Here is a 20,437-nt window from a genome sequence, read left to right on the forward strand (position 1 = left end):
CTCCCATCAATCAGGCCTTAATTCCTCTACTCACCCCTCCCCACCCGCCTCTTCTCCTCAGGATATCTTATTCCGGCAGGCCTACATCCTTCCCACCACACCTGCTTCCCGCCTCCAACCACTCAGGCCTCGACTCCTCCACTAACCTCCGACACACCCCTCCTGCTCGCGCTGCCACCTCTTCTCCTCAGGATGTCTTACTCCAGCAGGCCTACACCCCTTTCCCCCATACCCGCTTCCTGCCTCCAGCTTCCAGCTAGTCTTGCAACATTTAGGCCTTGACTCCTGCACTTATCCTCCTCCTCACACGCACCTCTTAGCCCCAACCAAATGAGGCATGACCACCCCCAAAATGCCTCCACTTCTATCCCCTATTCCCACCTTAACCAGCCAGCCAGTCTTCCACAGATTAGGCATCACCCCCCCCCCCCCACACACACACACACACCCTCCACCTTCACCCTCACTCACACCTCACTCCCCCAGTTGTTCTTCCAGCATTCAGCCCTAGACCCTCCCCAAACTAATGCCACCTCCCTAACCTCAACTCCCTCATACTCCCACTGCAACCTCCATGCCCCACTCCCATCCCCCACCTTTGATTTAGCAGTTAATATCACTAACAAAACAAAACAAAAATCCTTTTTGCTGAAAAGTCCTTTTTGAAAAGTGGAAACAGGCAAAATATTTTAGCAGAATCTCAGTCCCAAGGTTCATGGACAATAAGTATCCAGGGCGTACAGCGTCCTGAATTAAGTCTGCTCAGCGAGGATGAGCTTTCAAAACTGTGCCCACTTCAGTACCCACCTCAGCCCCTTCCGTCACCTACCTGCTTCTGTTGCCTCTGGAGTGGCTGAATGCCGCTCAGCTCCCACCTCGGTTGGAAGACGAGATCCTGAGCAACTATCGCCGGCAGGTGCGCACCAGCTTTTATAGAGTCCAGGCTCAGCAGAAAGTAAGCCCTGAAGTGTTCCCGCCCTCTCTGTACTCACCAATCACAGCCCTCCCTGTGTCCACCTATCACAGCTTGGTTGTGAGGCAGATATAAACTTCGCGGGTAGGAACTGAAATTTGGCGCCCGGCCGTAGTGCTTCTAGAATCAAATCACTTCCACGGGGTATTGCTTATCTGTCCTGAAAGCACCATTTCCTGCGGAGTTCATAGTTTAGCAATCCCTAAATTAACTTTTTGGGGGACCGGAAAAAAACTGAGCTGAATTCTCCCAAATTTCCATCCTTGTGAGGACTTAGATAAGCGAGCTCTGTTCCCTGTTCGTTCCTTACTTTAACTGCCCAAACCTCTAAGGCTATTTGCCTGCCCTCCAAAGTACTCCGAGCTGGGGGGAGGGCACCTAGGCCCCTAGATAAGAGCAAAGCAGCAACCCGACAGTGCTTGGCAACACTGACATTTGCTTCCAAAACCCTTCGAACCAGGGAGATAAAAAGGGGTTGGTTACTTGAAGCTTTTTGGCACTCGCTCCAAACACACGGAGAAAAACGGGGCGAAACATATGCTTTCTAGATTGTGCCCATTTCTCTATACATATCATAATTTAACCATTTGGCAAACAAATACAAATAACACGTCCCTGCATGTAAATATATTAATAACACTAAGTTTATTTCCTGCGAGGCACTGTTCCAATTGTTTCGTGTAAATCTAATCCTTACAACACTTTAAAAAGTAGGCAATGCTGGCACTCACTTAACAGCGGTCACATACATGGCTAGAAAGTGGCAGAGCTGGGACTAAGCTCCAGAAGCACTAATTCCAAAACCTAAACTCTTAAGCACCAAACTGTCCACATACAAGGATGGGAAAAAGTAGGTTTACAGTTGTTCATATGAAAATACAATAATTAATAATACAATAAACTATTTTGAGTACTCACAACTGCAAACCTACTTTTGCTCATCTCTGTCTATAAAGGTACTTTGAGTCGATAGGGAATTGGATAAAAGACATTTATCATTATAGTTTTATCTCTATAACAAACTTGTAAGTTTACCGCTTTACAAGCCTCTCCTTTTAAAATGGGGGTGGGGTTATGGAACTGTGTGCGCCTCAGAGGTTTGGGTGAAGAACCTGAGTATTAGCTGTAGTTGAATGTTAGCTGTAGTTAATATTAAGAGCCATATGCTTCAAGTTGACAAGTGGGTTAGAATTGGAATCAAGTGTTAAGTTACACAAGTTTATTCAAGGTGCACAAGCACTTCCTTTAATAACTGATGCACATTTCTAAGAAATAGAAAAGGGTGGGAATGAGAACTTTTATGAGTAGGCTTCTTCCCTCACTATCTTTTAGGAAACAAACTAATCCACATTAGGGCTTTGAGGGTCACAACCCACAGAAGTTATGAGGTAAATTACCTGAAATTTTATTGAAAAAGATTCTCATTTATATTTCTGAGAAAGCAGGCAGCTAAGCATCATGTTCTGGTCCCTAATGCATTGCTATTTGTTTTGGTCCCTCCCTCGTACCACCCTTCAGAGCAGGAAGGAATAGTCCACATAAAGAATGAGACCACAAGTGTAGCGAAGCCACAGGAGTCCTAAGCAAAACAGGAACAAACATGAATGGGTGTGCTGGGAGATGCGGGCTTTGTCATCTTAAAGGATCATATGCCAACCCCACCCCTCCATCACACTTGGCTAGAAAACAAAATAATCCTTAATATCATAGCTGCCCTAGGGAGATCTGGTCTTTTGTTTGGAGCTGTTCAAATGTAGGTTTCATCATTGGATGACCAAATTATTCTGTCCAACACTCAATCTAACAGAACACAAACTACATCAGCCATATTAAGGACAAATCATTCATTTATTAATTATTTTAAAGATCACAAGACAACACCTGATTTCTGTAGCACAATTTAAATGTTTTACTTTTTTGATAAAGCAGAGCATAATAGAAAAAAACAATTTGTTTCCAGTGATCTCTATATCTCTATTCATAATTAAGTCTTCCATAGACATATTACCTGGAAACCAAAGCCTGTTACAATAAGCAAAGCTTTAACCAGAGCGGCTACTTTCGTGCCAGGAAAAAGTTCATCCCTATAGGAGAAATGATGTGCTATGTAAAATGACTGTAAGGTCACAACCTTGAGGGCACTAGAAGTCTATCATCTTATTCCACATTAAGTAGTTTGGTGAATTTCAAACATCAGTTTATCTGCAACCATGCTGGCAACCTTTGATATTTCAATCATGTAAAAAATAAATTAAGACATCCCTAAACTGATGTTCCTTGATTTACATTGTTAAAAGATACACAGTTCATTCACATGTAATTCTGACTAAAAATTATATTTGAGACTCCTGCTCAGATTTTGGTTAACAGACTTTCAGAAATTCAAGTTCTTATTAATCAATAATTTGTCAGCTAGGATACATTCAGGCATCAGCTGCAACTACAGAATAGGTACACTGCCTTAGTGCTTTGAAAAGACACTATAATCTAGAACACTACTAGCAGACAAAAAATTATCTGTTACTGTTACTGAATAGCATAAGTGCAGTATAGCAAGACAAAACATATATTCATATGTTGGTTTGTTTAAGCCTCAAGTCCTCAATCATTTGTTGAAATTCAATAATTTTATTCCTATGGTTTTTAATACCAAGAACTCAAGCTCCAGGTGGCCTAAAGTCTAATTTGTAACTCCAAACCAAATAGCAGTACAGTTTGCTACTATGGCTGAATCCACAGAGACTTCAAGACCAAGTCCAGAAGACAGTTATTATATAATACCCTAGAAGATTTGAAAAATAATTATTCACATACATAGCTGGTCCTTCAGAGCTTTTCACCCATAACATGTTTTTGATGAAATTTATTTAATATATTCGCAGTAACTTTAACTTAGTGATCAAATATTTGAATACTTATACTTACCTGGGATTTCATTTCTGCTGACAGAAATAGGAAGAACAGGACTCACTTAAAAAAAAAGCAAACCTTAGAAAAGGAAGGTAAAAATCTTATCACACACTATTACTTCGGGAAGCAGCATAGAGGGGCAATCAAAGGTAAAACACTGATGAAATAGATGAAAACTAGGCCAAAAATCAATATTATCATCAATGATAGTATCACAACTGTGCCCTTCATAATTAATAATCATTCTTAAGAAGTTTAATTTGGCACTAGATGATGTGTTTTAGAGAAACACTCTGGGATGCTTTGAAACAGACTTGGTTTTGTTAGTTGATTTACAGGAGAAATTTTAAAGTAGGGGGAGGGGAAGGAAATGGACCAGAAAAAAAAATTCTGAATCATCATCTAAATCAAAAAAGCACTGATAGCTCCATTCATTAGGTCAGACACTCAAACGACTGATATAGGCTTAAGTGGTTTATAAAACCTATAAAAAGACTACACCAGCAAAGTTCCCATTAATCTGTAGAGTTCAGAAACTAAAACAAGGAGCAACATTTTAGTTTAAAACCTTATCTCAAGAGAATCATATACACTTCACATGAATAAAATCACCTGAAACCAAACATTTTTAAAAGCTCCAATACCCAAAATATAAAGAAAAAATTAATTCAGAAGACTCAATCAAGCAATGGAATCACAAAACGGCTGGACAATCTAGATCTCTCCTCTACTAACCATCCCGTGGAAGACCAAGGGAGAGCAGACCTTCCATCCAGATCTATGCACCACCTGATTGCTGCAAAATTCTATGGAGATTCCTTGTAGAACAGCAGTTTCCCAACTCTTGTGTCTCTTCCTATCATGCACAAAGCAACCTTGGCTGTGCTATTCTATTATCATTATTTGTCACCCATCTGTAATATGACACTATACAGATAAGTAAAAAGTACATTATCTAGTTCCCTTTCCCCTGAAGGTTGAGGCTCAGGTAGAGGGGTATTCCTCCTGTGGAGAGTCTTTATTTAGGCTGACTCAGTGACTTCGACAGGCTTAATCATGTGATCAGGTTTGTTGCCAGCTGCATAATGCTCCCACATCTGTAGATAGAGCCGCTCTAGTTCCATTGTGTATTGTTTGGTGTTGAACAGAGGGCTAGATATTCTCTGCTTCCAGACTTTGCCACGGATTTTCTTCAGGCTAATTTAAAAAAAGAGAGAGAAAGGGAGCCAAGTTTACAAACAGAGCAGGAACTTAGAACTAGCCTCCCCCTAAATACCTAGTCATCTTTGATAAAACACAGGATGAAACTTCCCTCAATGCTAAAAAAGGGAGTGTTAACATAATGCTAACACTTATAATCAAATTCACATCCTCTAAAAAAAAATTAGTTTTTAAAAACAAGTATATCCAAGATACCATGCTTTCTCCATTCCATCTCATTTTCACCTTTAAAATGACACATGTCTATTCCTACATACCACTGGTTAGTAATGTGTACATTAAGAACTTTAAATGTTCATTAGCCTCTGGCAATCAGAAACACTTTAAAATCTATTCAAAAGAAATTAATCAGAGATGCAGGCACACCTGGTCATGCAAAGATGTTCACTGAAGCACCATTTACAATAGCTAAGGCACATACATAATACTAAATATAAACCATAATTGAAAAAACCAACAGGCCCAGCTGGCTTGACTCAGTGGTTGAGTGTCAACCTAGGAACCAGGAGGTCTCAGTTCGATTCCCAGTCAGGGCGCATGCCCGGGTTGCAGGCTCAATTTCCAGTGTGGGGTGTGCAGGAGGCAGCCAATCAATGATTCTCTATCATTGATGTTTCTCTCTATATATATCCCTCTCCCTTCCTCTCTAAAATAAATACAAATATTTAAGAAAAAGAAAAAATAAGAAAGAAACATTGAACTCTAATTAATGATGTCCACATCTAAAGTATTTAGGGAGAAGAGTACTGATATCTGGCAATTTACTTCAAAATGTATCAAATAAGATGGATTGCTAGATTCTAGAGAAATAAACAGATGGACAGACAGCAAGCATAATAAATTTAGTGGTGGAATCTAGATGGCAGGTATATAAGTATTCATTATAAAATTAATAGTTTTCATTACAAAACACTGTATGAAATCAACTAAGTTCCAAAGAGTAAAAAAAAAGACACTACATTATTTGCTGTAGTTATCTCTGGGATGATGGACATGAATATTAATTTTTTTTAATGCCAGGGCTAAAATTTTTCACTCATTTTCCTTAGATGTACATGATATTCAATGGAGAAAATTATGAAAATACTTAATCTCTGTTGAATGCTTACTATATACCAAGAACTGTTGTGTTTTTACACAGAACACCTTTTTAAAAATATATTTATTGATTTCAGAGAAGGGAAAGGGAGAGAGATAAAAACATCAATGATGAGAGAGAATCATTGATCAGCTGCCTCCTGCACGCCCTACAGTGGGGATCGAACTTGAAACCCGGGCATGTGCCCCAACCAGGAATCAAACCATGACCTCCTGGTTCATAGGTTGTCGCTCAACCACTGAGCCATGCTGGCCGGGCCAGAACACATTTTTTTAAATTGTCACAACATCTCTTCAAAGTAAGTACTATCAGTCATCCCTGTTTTGCAGATGGAAAAATCAAGGCACATAGAAACTTATTTGCCTAAAGTCACAAGCTTGTAAAGTGGGAGAGCCTGGATTCAAATCCAGGCAATCTGACTCAAAGAGGTTGCTTCTTTAAACTTCCATATAATGCTACTTCTTTGAAAAATACAAAGAAAAAAAAATATCCCATAATGCACAAAGAAAAAGCATAGTTAACAGATAAACACTTTTTCTTGTGTGGATAAAGAATCATTTAAGCATCACTTCTCTAATTCCCACCTATTTGGGGCATTTAAGTTATGGTTTTTGTTTTTTTCTTATGCTGTAGTGAAGATGTGGCATTATTAGGGTCAAAGCTCTGTGTGTGTGTGTGTGTTTTTTTTTAAGGATCTTATAACTTTGAGGAAGGGTTATACCAATTTACTCACCAATGTATGAAAAGGCCAGCACCTCAATACTCCCTCATCGTGGGTATCATATAAAAAATCTTTTGTTTTGCCCCACCAGTATGACTCAGTGGTTGAGCATCGACCTATGAACCAGGCCGTGGTTCAATTCCTGGTCAGGGCACATGCCCAGCTTGCAGGATTGATCCCCAGTGTGGGGTATGCAGGAGGCAGCTGATCAATGATTCTCCTCATCATTGATGTTTCTCTCTCTCTCTCTTCCTCACCCTTCCTCTCTGAAATCAGTAAAAATGTTTTCAAAATCTTTTGTTTTAGTCCTAGCCAGTTTGCCTCAGTGGATAGAGTGTCGGCCTGTAGACTGTAGGGTCGCAGGTTCCATTCTGTTCAAGGGCACATCCCTGGGTTACAGGCACAATCCCCAGTAAGCGGCATATGCAGGAAGCAGCCGATCAATGATCCTCTCTCATCATTGATGTTTCTCTCTCTCTCTCTCTCTCCCTCTCCCTTCCTCTCCAAAATCAATAAAAATATATGTTTTAAAAAAAGAAAGTAGAGTAAGGTTTTTAAAAAAAGGTCTCTTGTTTTATAGGCAAATAATGGTTATGCCTCAATGTTATTTTAATTTATATTTCTACTATGGAGGTTGAAACTTTGTCTTATTGACCATTTTATTTCTACTTCAGTGAGTTGTCTGGTCAGTTCCTTGTTTATGTTCCTATTAAGGGACTTAAAATGTAAACGTGCTTCAGTCTTTATATAGCCAAACTATTAATATTTGACATAAAAAACAAAGATTTTTCCTCTTATTTGTCTTTTAATTTTTTTTTACTTACTTTCATTCAGCCATTTATTCTTTGCATAGTAAAACCTATCGACCACTTCATTTATGAAAGTTTAGAAAGTTCTCCCATCCAGAGATAATACAACTAATACACCTATTTTATATTACCCTTATTTTATTATTTCATTTTATAGCACCTATATTCTCTCTAAACTTTCCTGATTCCCTTCACTTTATCATGATTTATTCATGGAAAGGTTTACTTACTATTCTAGATCAGTTCCCAGTTTCACAGCTATGTCTTCATATTCCTGTCTATTTTTAGCAATAAGCTCAAGACAACCTAAACAAGTGAGCTGGGAAGCCGCAACTCGAGAAGCAAGAGTCTCTCCTGTAATAAGAAAGATGACAATTACTCACAAGAATGCAACTAGCATGTGGTTATTAATGTTATTTATGTTAAGTACCCACACTACGCAGATGAGAATAGAGATAAGTGCTCAGAACAAATCTTGGTTTTTTTTAATCATCCTCCCCTAAATGTTGCTTCTACTATACATAATTTCACCTGGAATTATCTTCCATAAAAGGGATTCTAAAAAGAACAAGATTCCAATGATTTATCAGTAGTTTACCTGGCATAGTCACCATCGGTGTCCCAGCCCACAGGACATCCATTCCTGTGGTGTGCCCATTACAGAGTGGAGTGTCCAGGCAGACATCAGCCAGCTGGCCTCTCCTGACATGTTCTTCTTTAGGAGCAACAGGTGAAAAAATTATACGGTTCTGGGGAAGACCCATGTTTTGTGCATACTGTTGAATATTAGGTTCTCCTACTGCTGGAAAACGCAACAGCCACAGCACACTATTGGGAACACGCTTCAGAATCTAAAATAGGGAAAATGGTAATTATTAATAGCAGCTCTGCCCTTCTCCAGAAAGGTTCCTATAGAGTTCTAATAATTTAACCACATTCTACCCTTTTCACCCAGATAGCAGCCTACTGTGAACTTATAAGTCTTTCCTTCTCATAGATAAGTTAGATCAACTGAACTGTAGGTTCCTATTCTGCTAAACTGTCCCCAAAGAGAGTTAAAAGAAACGAACTGATGTAAGAAGATACAAAACAAGATACTAACTGGCAAAATCTTAGGCAGTGATTTTGTAGAGGAGATAGCAATTTTCCACATCAAATTTTAAATCTCCCACCATGACACAACAAACAGTTAGTTCACACTTGCCTAACTTTATTTACCTAATCTAGATCAGATGTCAGCAGACTTTTTGTAAAGGTCCAGAGAGCAAATATTTTGGACTTTGCAACCACATAGACTCTGTCCTAACTTTAGGCTCAGTTCTCCTTTGTCACTGGAAGGCAGCCACAGACAACATGTAAACAAGTAGATATGGCTGTGTGTCAATAAAATTTTATTTACAAAAGCAGGCAGTGGGCTGAATTTGACCCACAGGCCAATTTGCCAATGCCCGATTTAAATCTACATCTACTCAATGTACCTTACTAGTTCACCATCCCCTCTCTGAAAGCCATAGGAAGAGATGAGTTTCAGAATTCCGAGTATTTCAAATTTTTAAAAAGTGTACATGCATGTATATTACATTAGAGTCTCAGCAGCAACTTCCTGTAAATAAACACATTAGCATCTGTGCATCGAGATGTCAGAATATTCACACTAAATGGAATAAGGCAGGGATCCTCAAACTGCGGCCCGCGGGCCACATGCGGCCCGCTGAAAACATTTATCCGGCCCGCCGGGTGTTTTTGCCGCCGCTGTGTGCATAGGAATTTGTTCATAGTTTTTTTTTAAACTATAGTCTGGCCCTCCAACGGTCTGAGGGACAGTGAACTGGCCCCCTGTTTAAAAAGTTTGAGGACCCCTGGAATAAGAGACCATAAATAGTTCAGGTAAATGTGCAGCCAAATAAATTTACCACAAACATAACAACAGTTATTAGTTATCAGATTTTTTTCAATATTGGGAAGTAAAGATTAAGGAATAGTAGACCTGTACTCATCTGCTTCCTCTTCTCCTCCACCCTCCCCTCTCCAAAGGGGGGAGGGGGGGAAACCAGATATTAATCAGAAAAGAAAGCAACCAAGAATCATCTCCACTTTAGCTCCATGGAATAAGAACAAATTATGTAAGGCCCTGGTCGAGTAGCTCAGGTGGTTAGAACGTTGTCCAATATGCCAAGGTTGTGGGCTCCATCCCCAGTTAGAGCACATATAAGAATCAACTAATGAATGCATAAATAAGCAGAACAACAAATCAGTATCTCTATCTCTCTCTCCTCTCTCTCCCTCTCTCTCCCTGTCCCCCTCTCTCCCTCTATCATTAATTTTTAAAAAAAAAAATAAAATAAAATGCCCTAGCTGGTTTGACTCAGTGGATAAAACATCAACTGCAGACTGAAGGGTCCTGGGTTCGATTCCGGTCAAAGGCACATAACTTGCTTGCAGGCTTGACCCTCAGCCCTGGTTGGGGAGCGTGCAGGAGGCAACCAACCAATGTCTCTCTCTCATATCAACGTTTCTCTCTGTCTCTCCCTCTCCCTTATAATATCCTTGGATGAGAATCAACAAAAAAATGGAAAAAAAAAACAAAAACAAATATGGATACCAAAGGTTGGAACCTTCAGAGATCCTCCTTATGCAAACTGGCCTTATGAGCTGACTAAAAGGTAATGGCATAAACTAAATCCTTCCTGGTTATAGCTCTACAATATTGCAAGAATGTTAAACATGGGTGAATAAGCATGATGTTTGCTATTCGTATAGACTAGGGATGGGGGACTTGTTTTCTGCCAAAGGCCATTTGGATATTTATAACATCATTTGCAGGCCATACAAAATTATCAACTTAAAATTAGCTTGCTATATTTCATGAAACATTTAATTAACTCACCCCCTAATGCCTTGGCAGGGCCAGACCAAATGACTGTGCAAAAGCCTTATATGGCCTGCACGTTCCCCACCCCTAGTTTAGACCATGGGCTGACAAACTAGTCTGTAAGCCAAATCTTGCATGTTGCCTATTTTTTGTCAATCAAATTTTATTGGAACACACCTACGTTCATCCATTTACATAACCATTTATGGTGTTTTCCTGATCCAACGGCAAAGATGAACAGAGGTGACAGAGAGTATGGACTGCAAAACTAAAAATTTTAACCAAACAGCATAAATTGTAACTTCTGCCAAGCAGCCTGAAACCCTGCAAGACAGCAGCCATCCTTGGCCTGAACCAGAGCCCCTCCCAAGAGTCTCCAGTAACCAACATGCCCAGTGTCCTGCTTCAGAGTGCCATCAAATTCCCACCCAACCAACTCCAGAACCAAAACACCCAAAGGGCAGACTCAGCTAGAATAAGACTCCTGCAAAAGCGACTCCCACTCTCAAGGGTCAGTCCCCACACAACAGCTCAACCACAGTAGGCATGGCTAGCCCTCACAGTCAGCCAGCCTGAGTGAGGGTCAATTCCACCTATTGATATGCCAGCACCAATTGAAGCATAACTACAACAAGAGGGAACACACAACCCACACAGGGGATACCCCTGGAGGACCAAGCTCAGGTGATTAGAGAGACTGTGCAACTGAGCCCTACAAGACACTTTCTATATAAGGCCACTCTGTCAATATCAGGAGACAGAACAGATTGACCTCATACATAGAAACAAACACAGGGAAGGGGCCAAAATGAGTGTTAAAGATAAAGAGAGAACTTTAAAAGTAGCAAGAGAAAATCAGTTAATAACCTACAAGAGAGCTCCCATAAGACTTTCAACTGATTTTTCCACAGAAACTTTGCAGGCCAGAAGACACTGGCACAAAATATTCAAAGTGATGAAAAGAGAATGATCCAAGATGTAAGTGGATGTTACACTAACCGCCTCCCAGAACCAAACTGGAATTACAAATAAAATATAGAACAATCAACCTGAATAACCAACTGGAGACTAGTTGAACCTTATAACCAAGGATTTACAGAAGAAGAAGTCACAGTGAGACTGGTAGGAAGGGCAGAGACACGAAAAGGGTTGGCCTTGCTTCCACAGGCAGCAGCTGAGATTCAGGTGGATATTTCAGCTGCAAAGGTTCCCCACTGCAGAGATGGGTTCTCTGGGAATATATCCGAAGAGACCCAAAACACTATTGCAAAAGAATATATGCAGCTCTATGTTCACTGCAGCATTATTTACAATAGCCAAGATTTGGAAGCAGCCTACGTGTCCATCAGTAGATGAGTGGCTAAAAAAGCTGTGGTACATTTACACAATGAAATACTACTCAGACATAAAAAAGGAAGGAAATCTTACCTTTCATAACAGCATGGATGGACCTAGAGAGTATTATGTAAGTGAAATAAGCCAATCAAAGAGAGACAAATACCATATGATTTTACTTATATGTGGAATCTAATGAACAAAATAAACTAACAAACAAAATAGAAACAGACTCATAATTACAGAGAATAGATTGACAGCTGTCAGAGGGGAAGGGGATTGGGAAGATGGGTGAAATTAGGTGAAGGAATTAAGCAAACATCAGTATGGTGATTACCAGAGGGAAAGAGGGGTGGGGGAATGTAGAAGAGGGTAAAGGGGGATTAAATGATGATGGAAGGAGACTTGACTTTGGGTGGTGAACACATAATACAACATACAGATGATTATAGAATTGTACACTTGAAACCTATATAATTTCATTAACCAATGTCACCCCAGTATATTCAATAAATTTTTTTAAAAAAGAAAAAGTAAAATACATGACAAGAACTAAAAAAATAAATAAATAAAGGACCTACAACCAAGTCTATTCTACCCAGCAAGGCTATAATTTAGAATTGAAGGAGAGAGAAAACAGTTTCCCTACAAGAAAAAGCTAAAGGAGTTCATCACCACTAAACGAGTATTATAAAAAAATGTTAAAGAGACTTCAAGTAGAAAATAAGAGATCAAATATAAATAAGAAAATATAGAAAAGAAAAAAATCTTACTGACAAAGGCAATCGCTTAGTAAAAGCAATGCATTAACCAAGTTAGTACCAAGGTTAAAAGACAAAAGAAGAAAGATCACGTGTAATTACAACAAATTAAGATACACATAAACACACACATACAAAAAAAAGTTAAAAAAAAATGACAAAAGCATAAAAAGTGGAAGAGGTAAGCAAAAATTGCAGTGAATTTACAATGTGTTGGAAATTAAATTACCCAACCATCAACCTAAAATAGACTGCTATAAGCACAGCTTGCTATATATCAAGCACATGGTAACCACAAACCAAAAATCTCTAAGATAAAAAAAAAATTAAGAGAAAGGAATCCAAACATAAACTATATAAAGTCATCAACATCGCCCTAGCCGATTTGGCTCAATGGATAGAATGGATAGAGCGTCAGCCTGCAGACTGAAGGGTTTCAGGTTCAATTCTGGTCAAGGGCACATGCCCAGGTTGCGGACTCGATCTCCAGTAGGGGGTGTGCAGGAGGCAGCTGATCAATGATTCTCTCTCATCACTGATGTTTCTATCTCTCTCCCTCTCCCTTCCTCTCTGAAATCAATAAAAATATTAAAAAAATAATAATAATAAAGTCAACATCAAAGAGAGCAGGAGAATAAAGAACAGAGAAGAATTACAAAAACAATCCAAAACAATATACCATTTGCAAAAGCATCGATGGACCTAGAGCATATTATACTAAGTGAAATAAGTCTGTCAAAGAAAGACAAATACCATATAATTTCACTTATATGTGGAATCTAAAGAACAAAAGAACAGACCTAGATGCAGAGAACAGAGGGGACTGGGTGGAAAAAGGTGAAGGGATTAAGAAGTACAAATTGGTAGTTATAGAATAGTCACAAAGATGTAAATTACAGCATAGGGAATACAGTCAATAATATTGCAATAATTGCCCTAGCCGGTTTAGCTCAGTAGATAGAGCATCGGCCTGTGGATTGAAAGATCCTGGGTTCGATTCCAGTCAAGGGCACACGCCTGGGTTGCGGGTTCGATCCCCAGTGGGGGCCGTGCGGGAGGCAGCCAATCAATGATTCTCTCTCATCATTGATGTTTCTATCTCGCTCTCCCTCTCCATTCCTCTCTGAAATAAATAAAATATATTTTTTAAAAATTGCAATAATTATGTATGATCACTCTGTAAAAGTACATGATTGTTTAACATAATATTGAATGTAAACTGCAACTCAAAAATGAAGACAATAAAATGACAACTACTATATACTTGCCAATAATTACTTTATATGTAGATAAATGATCCAATCAAAAGACATAGGGTGGCTGAGTAAAAAAACAAGACCTGTATATATGCTCCCCAAAAGAGACCCACATTTCAGATTGAAAGACACACAGATTAAAAATAAAGAGATGGCCCTGGCTGGTGTGGCTCAGCTGGTTGGGCATCATCCTGTGCAACAAAAGGTTGCTGATTCAATTCCCAGGGAGGGCACATGCCCAGGTTGCAGGCTCAATCCCCAGTACAGAGTGTGCAGGAGGCAACCGATCAATGTCTCACTCTCATATCAATGTCTCTCTCTCTCTCTCCCACCCCCCTCCCTCCCTTCTTCCCTCTCCCTTCCTCTCTCTCTGTAAAAACCAATAAAAGCATGTCCTCAAGTGAGGAGTACTAAAAAAAGTGAAAGGATGGAAAAAATAATTCATGTAAATTGAAGTGAAAAAAAAAAGCTGGGATAACAATACTTATAGCAGACAAAATAAATAAGACACAAAGAAAGGTGTTTCATAATGATAAACTGATCAACCCAACAATAGGACAGAACTCTCATAAACATCTGTGCACCCAATGTAGGAGGACCTAAATATATAAAACAAACATTGATGGAAATAGAAAGATTGACAGTAATATGGCATTAGTAGGGGACTTTAACACATCAATGGATAAACCATGTGGACAGAAAATGACACATTAGACCAGATGAACATAACTGTTATTTTTAGGACATTTCACCCCAAAGCAATAGAATATACAGGGTGTCCCCAAAAATGTATGAATAATTATAAAGACAGTGTTAATTAAAATACATTTCATTTTTCAAAACTGAGCTATCAGCTGTTAAAAAAGTGTGCATCGCCCTAACCGGTTTGGCTTAGTGGAGAGAGCATCAGCCTGTGGACTCAAGGGTCCCAGGTTCGATTCCGGTCAAGGGCATGTACCTTGGTTGCGGGCACATCGCCAGTAGGGGGTGTGAAGGAGGCAGCTGATCGATGTTTCTCTCTCATCGATGTTTCTAACTCTCTATCCTTCTCCCTACCTCTCTGCAAAAAAATCAATAAAATATATTTTTTAAAAAGTGTGTATACATTTTTGGGGAACACCCTGTATATTCTTTTCAAGTGAACATGGAACACATTCCAGGACAGACCATATGTTAGGTCACAAAAATGTCTCAATACATTTAAGAAGATTTAAATCATCTCAAGCATCTTCTGTGATCACAACAGTATGAAACTAGAAATCAATTGCAAGAAGAAAACTGAAAAACACACAAGGCTAAGTAACATGCTACTAAACAATGATTGGGTTAACAATGAGATCAAGGAGGAAATCAGAAAATACCTCTAGTCAAATGAAAATGAAAACACAAGAACCCCAAATCTATGAGACACAGCCAAAACAATTCTATGAGGGAAATTCACAGAAATACAGGCCTACCTCAAGAAACAAAAAAAAATCTCAAATAAACAATCTAACCTTACACCTACCAAACCCAGAAAAAGATCAGAGGCCACAGTGGGTAACGGAAGAAAATAATAAAGATCAGAGAGGAAATAAACAAAATACAGTAAAAAAACAAAACAAAAAACAAAAATATGATCAGCAAAACCAAAAGCAGGTTCTTTGAAAAGATAAAAAGATGGATATACCTTTAAACAGACTCATCAAAAAAAAGAGAAGAACCAAATAAATGGGCAAGATGCACAAGGGAGATAAACTGTAAAGAAACTAGCAGCATCGATCAGACCATCAAACCTCAGAGGGAAGGTAGGGGAGGGTGGGGGTCAGGGGGAGATCAACCAAAGGATTTGTATGCATGCATATCAGCCTAACCAATGGACACAGACAACAGGGGGGGTGAGGGCATGAGTGGGGGGGTGGGGGGGGCAATGGGGGGATAAGGACACATATACCTTAATCAATAAAGAAAAAAAAGAAACTAGCAAAAGTGATTATATAAAAGCCAGGTGAAATGGTTACTTTTGGGAGGTTGACAGAGGGTTGTGACTAGGTGGGGCACATGGAAAGACTTCTACACTGGCTAGCAGAGTTCTAATTGTTGACCTGGGTGGTGACTGCAAGGATGTTTGCCTCGTAATAATTCACCAGTCTATATATTTGTTTTGTGTGGTTTCCTGTACCTGTGTTTTATTTTACAATAAAAAGCATGACAAGCCTGGCAGGTGTGGCTCAGCAGCTGAGAATCAACCTAGGAACCAAGAGTTCGCCGGTTTGATTCCTGCTCAGGGCACATGCCTGGGTTGTGAGCTCAATCCTCAGTAGGGGGCCTACAGGAGGCAGCCAATCCATGATGTGCCTCTCTCATTGATGTTTCTATATATCAATTCCTCTCTCTTACTCTCTCTCTCTAAAAATCAATTTAAAAAAACCTTATTAAAAAAAGTGTGACCTAGAATAAACAGTTAAAAAAAAGATTTAAAAGAGAAGTGACACTACAGAAATACAAAGGATTATAACAATACTAGAGGCCCGGTGCACCAGTGGGGTCCCTCAGCCTGGCCTGCACCCTCTCACAATCAGGGACCCCTCGGGGGATATTGGACTGCCAGTTTCGGCCCAATTCCCACAGGCCAGGCTGAGGGAATTCGTGCTGAGGGAAATTCACAGAAATACAGGCCTACCTCAAGAAACAAAAAAAAAATCTCAAATAAACAATCTAACCTTACACCTACCAAACCCAGAAAAAGATCAGAGGCCACAGTGGGTAACGGAAGAAAATAATAAAGATCAGAGAGGAAATAAACAAAATACAGTAAAAAAACAAAACAAAAAACAAAAATATGATCAGCAAAACCAAAAGCAGGTTCTTTGAAAAGATAAAAAGATGGATATACCTTTAAACAGACTCATCAAAAAAAAGAGAAGAACCAAATAAATGGGCAAGGATGCACAAGGGGAGATAAACTGTAAAGAAACTAGCAGCATCGATCAGACCATCAAACCTCAGCGGGAAGGTAGGGGGAGGGTGGGGGTCAGGGGGAGATCAACCAAAGGGATTTGTATGCATGCATATCAGCCTAAATTCGTGCACTGGGGGGGGGGCGGGGAGGAGACAGGTCCCTCAGCCCGGCCTGCACCCTCTTGCAGTCCAGGAGTCCTCGGCGGATGTCTGACTGCCGTGGAGGCAGGAGAGGCTCCCGCCACTGCTGCTGCGCTCACCAGCCGTGAGCCTGGCTTCTGGCTGAGAGGCGCTCCCCCTGTGGGAGCGCAATGACCACCAGGGGACAGCTCCTGCATTGAGCATCTGCTCCCTGGTGGTCAGTGCACAACATAGCGACTGGTCATTCCACCATTTGGTTGATTTGCATATTAGCCTTTTATTATATAGGATAGTATTGGAAGACCTAGCCATAGCAATGAGAAAAAAATAAAGGCATCCAAATTGCAAAGGAAGAAGTAAAACTGTCATTATTTTCAGATGAGATGATCCTATATAGAGAGATCCCTAAAGAGTCCCCCAAAAAACTATTGGAATTGATGAATGAATTCAGTAAAATAGCAGGATACAAAATTAATATTCAGAAATCAGTTGCATTTTCATGCACCAATAATAAACTATCAGAAGGAGAAATTAAGAAGATAATCCCATTTACAATTGCATAAAAAATACCTAGGAATAAATTTTTTTGTTGTTGTATTTTTTGTTTTGTTTTTTTGTTAATCCTCACCCAATGATATGTTTTTCCATTGATTTTTAGAGAGAGTGGAAGGGAGAGGGAGAGACAGAGAGAAACATCGATGTGAGAGAGACACACTGATTGGTTGTCCCCCACACTCACCACAACGAGGGCCAGGGAACCTGCAACCAAGGTACGTGCCCTTGACTGGAATCGAACCCGGGACCCTTCAGTCTGCGAGCAGACGCTCTACCCACTGAGCCAAACTGGGTAGGGCTTGTATTTTTTTATTTTATCTATTTTGCTGTTGTATTTTTAAAATTTATCTTTATCTTTAATTTATATTTATTACAGATGTCCCATTTTTTCCTCATTGACCCCTTTCACCCTGCACCTGGATCCCCACACCCACAGGCCTTCACCACACTATTGTCTGTGTCCATGGGTTATGCACATCTATAACAACAAAAGCATAATATGCTAATTAGACCAGATGACCTTCCGGAGTAAGCCGGGGCTGCAAGGGAAACCCAGGTCCCAGGTGCCAGAGGGAAGCTGGTACCAGCAGCCAGGGGAAGGAAGGCCTATTCTTGCACGAATTTTATGCATCGGGCCTCTAGTACATATGTAAGTTCTTTGGTTAATCTCTCTCCACTCACCCACCCAACCCTGCCTTCCCTCTGAGATTCATCAGTTTGTTCCATGTTTCTATGTCTCTGGATCTATTTTGTTCATCAGTTTATTTTATTCATTGGTTCCACATATGAGTGAGATCATGTGATATTTGTCTTTCTCTGACTGGCTTATTTCACTTAGCACAGCGGTTCTCAACCTGTGGGTCGCGACCCCTTTGGCGGTCGAACGACCCTTTCACAGGGGTCGCCTAAGACCATCCTGCATATCAGATATTTACATTACGATTCATAACAGTAGCAACATTACAGTTATGAAGTAAAAACGAAAATAATTTTATGGTTGGGTCACAACATGAGGAACTGTATTTAAAGGGCCAGAAGGTTGAGAACCACTGACTTAGCATAATACTCTCCAGGTCCCTCCATGCTGTCTCAAAGGGTAAGAGATCCTTCTTTTTCACAGCCTAGGAATAAATTTAACCTAGGAGGTAAAGAACCTATCCTTGGGCCCTAGCCAATTTGGCTCAGTGGATAGAGCATCAGCCAGCAGACTGAAAAGTCTCGGGTTCAATTCGGGCAAAGGGCACGTACCTTGGCTGCAGGCTCAATGCCCAGCCCTGGTTAGGGTGCATGTGGGAGGCAATGAATCCAATGTGTCTCTCTCACATCGATGCTTCTCTCTCTGTCTCTTCCCCCTCCCTTTCACTCTTTAAAAATCAATGGAAAAATGATATTCTCGGGTGAGAATTAACAACAACAAAAAAAACCAATACTTGGAAAACTACATCATTGAAGAAAGGTACTGAAGACAACAAATAAATTGAAGCATATACCATGCTCATGGGTAGGAGCATTTAACATTATTAAAATGTCCATACTTCCCAAAGCATCCTACAGAGCCTAAGCAATACTTACAGGGTAAAGAAAGTTTCTTAAAAAATGGTGTGGGGAGCACTGCACAGATACATGCAAAAAAAATGAAACTAGATCACTTTCTATACAAGATACAATAAACTCAAAATGGATTAACGACTTAAATGTAAGTCCCGAAACAATAAAACTCCTAGAGGAACACACATGCAGTCAACCCCATGACACTGCTTGTAGCAAGGTTTTTGAATTTGTCTCCTTGGGCATAGGAAACAAAGGAAAAAAAATAAACAAATGGGACCACATCAAATTAAAAGGTTTTTGCATAGAGAAGGAAACCATCAACAAAAATGCAACCTACTAAATGAGAGATATTTACCAATAATACATCCAGTAAGAAGTTAATATCTAACCCTAGCATATTTGGCTCAGTAGATAGAGCCATCAGCCTGTGGACTGAAGGGTCCCGGGTTCGAGTCCGATCAAGGGCACGTGCCCAGGTTGCGGGCTCGATCCCCAATATGGGACATGCAGGAGGCAGCCAATCAGTGATTCTCTCTCATCATTGATGTTTCTATCTCTCTTTCCCTCTCCCTTCCTCTCTGAAATCAATAAAAAATATATATTTTTTTAAAAAGAAGTTAATATCTAAAATATGTAAGGAACTCATACAACTTAACACCAAGAAAACAAGAAATCCAATTGAAAATTGGGCAAAGGACCTAAACAGATATTTCTCCAAAGAGAACATACAGATGGCCAACAAAACATAAAAAGATGCTCAACAGCCAGAACCGGTTTGGCTCAGTGGATAGAGCGTCGGCCTGCGGACTCAAGGGTCCCGGGTTCGATTCTGGTCAAGGGCATGTACCTTGGTTGCGGGCACATCCCCACTGGGGGGCGTGCAGGAGGCAGCTGATTGATGTTTCTCTCTCATTGATGTTTCTGGCTCTCTATCCCTCTCCCTTCCTCTCTGTAGAAAATCAATAAAATATATTTTTAAAAAAAAAAGATGCTCAACATCACTAATCATTGGGGAAATGCAAATTAAAACCACAATGAGATATCACCTTATACCTGTCAGAATGGCTATATCAATAAACCAACTAACAAGTGTTGGCAAGGATGTGGAGAAATGGAAACCTTCATGCGCTGTGGTGGGATTACAAATTGGTGTGCAGTCATTATAAAAATAGTATGGAGGGTCCTTAAAAAATTTTTAATAGAATTACCATATAACTCAGCAATTCCACTTGTGGGTATTTATCAGAGGAAATCCAAACACTAACTTGGAAATATATATGTACCCCTATGGCA

General features: G+C 39.9%; 1 protein-coding gene across 2 annotated transcripts in view; it reads right to left on the reverse strand.

Annotated features, from left to right (window-relative positions):
• Positions 1 to 2,802: 2,802 nt before the first annotated feature.
• OGT (O-linked N-acetylglucosamine (GlcNAc) transferase) overlaps positions 2,803 to 20,437 on the reverse strand; it is a 48,675-nt gene continuing 31,040 nt past the window's right edge. For both annotated transcript variants that reach the window (XM_006082872.2, XM_006082871.3), the window contains exons 20-22: positions 8,332 to 8,584; positions 7,964 to 8,087; positions 2,803 to 5,080 (exon numbers count right to left, since the gene is read on the reverse strand). In XM_006082872.2, coding sequence (XP_006082934.1) covers positions 4,906 to 5,080; positions 7,964 to 8,087; positions 8,332 to 8,584 — 552 coding nt within the window. In that variant the 3' untranslated portion in view covers positions 2,803 to 4,905. The remainder of the gene's footprint in view (positions 5,081 to 7,963; positions 8,088 to 8,331; positions 8,585 to 20,437) is intronic.

The sequence above is a fragment of the Myotis lucifugus genome, unplaced genomic scaffold (genome assembly GCF_000147115.1).
Source record: "Myotis lucifugus unplaced genomic scaffold, Myoluc2.0 scaffold_4, whole genome shotgun sequence".
Classification (NCBI taxonomy): domain Eukaryota; kingdom Metazoa; phylum Chordata; class Mammalia; order Chiroptera; family Vespertilionidae; genus Myotis; species Myotis lucifugus.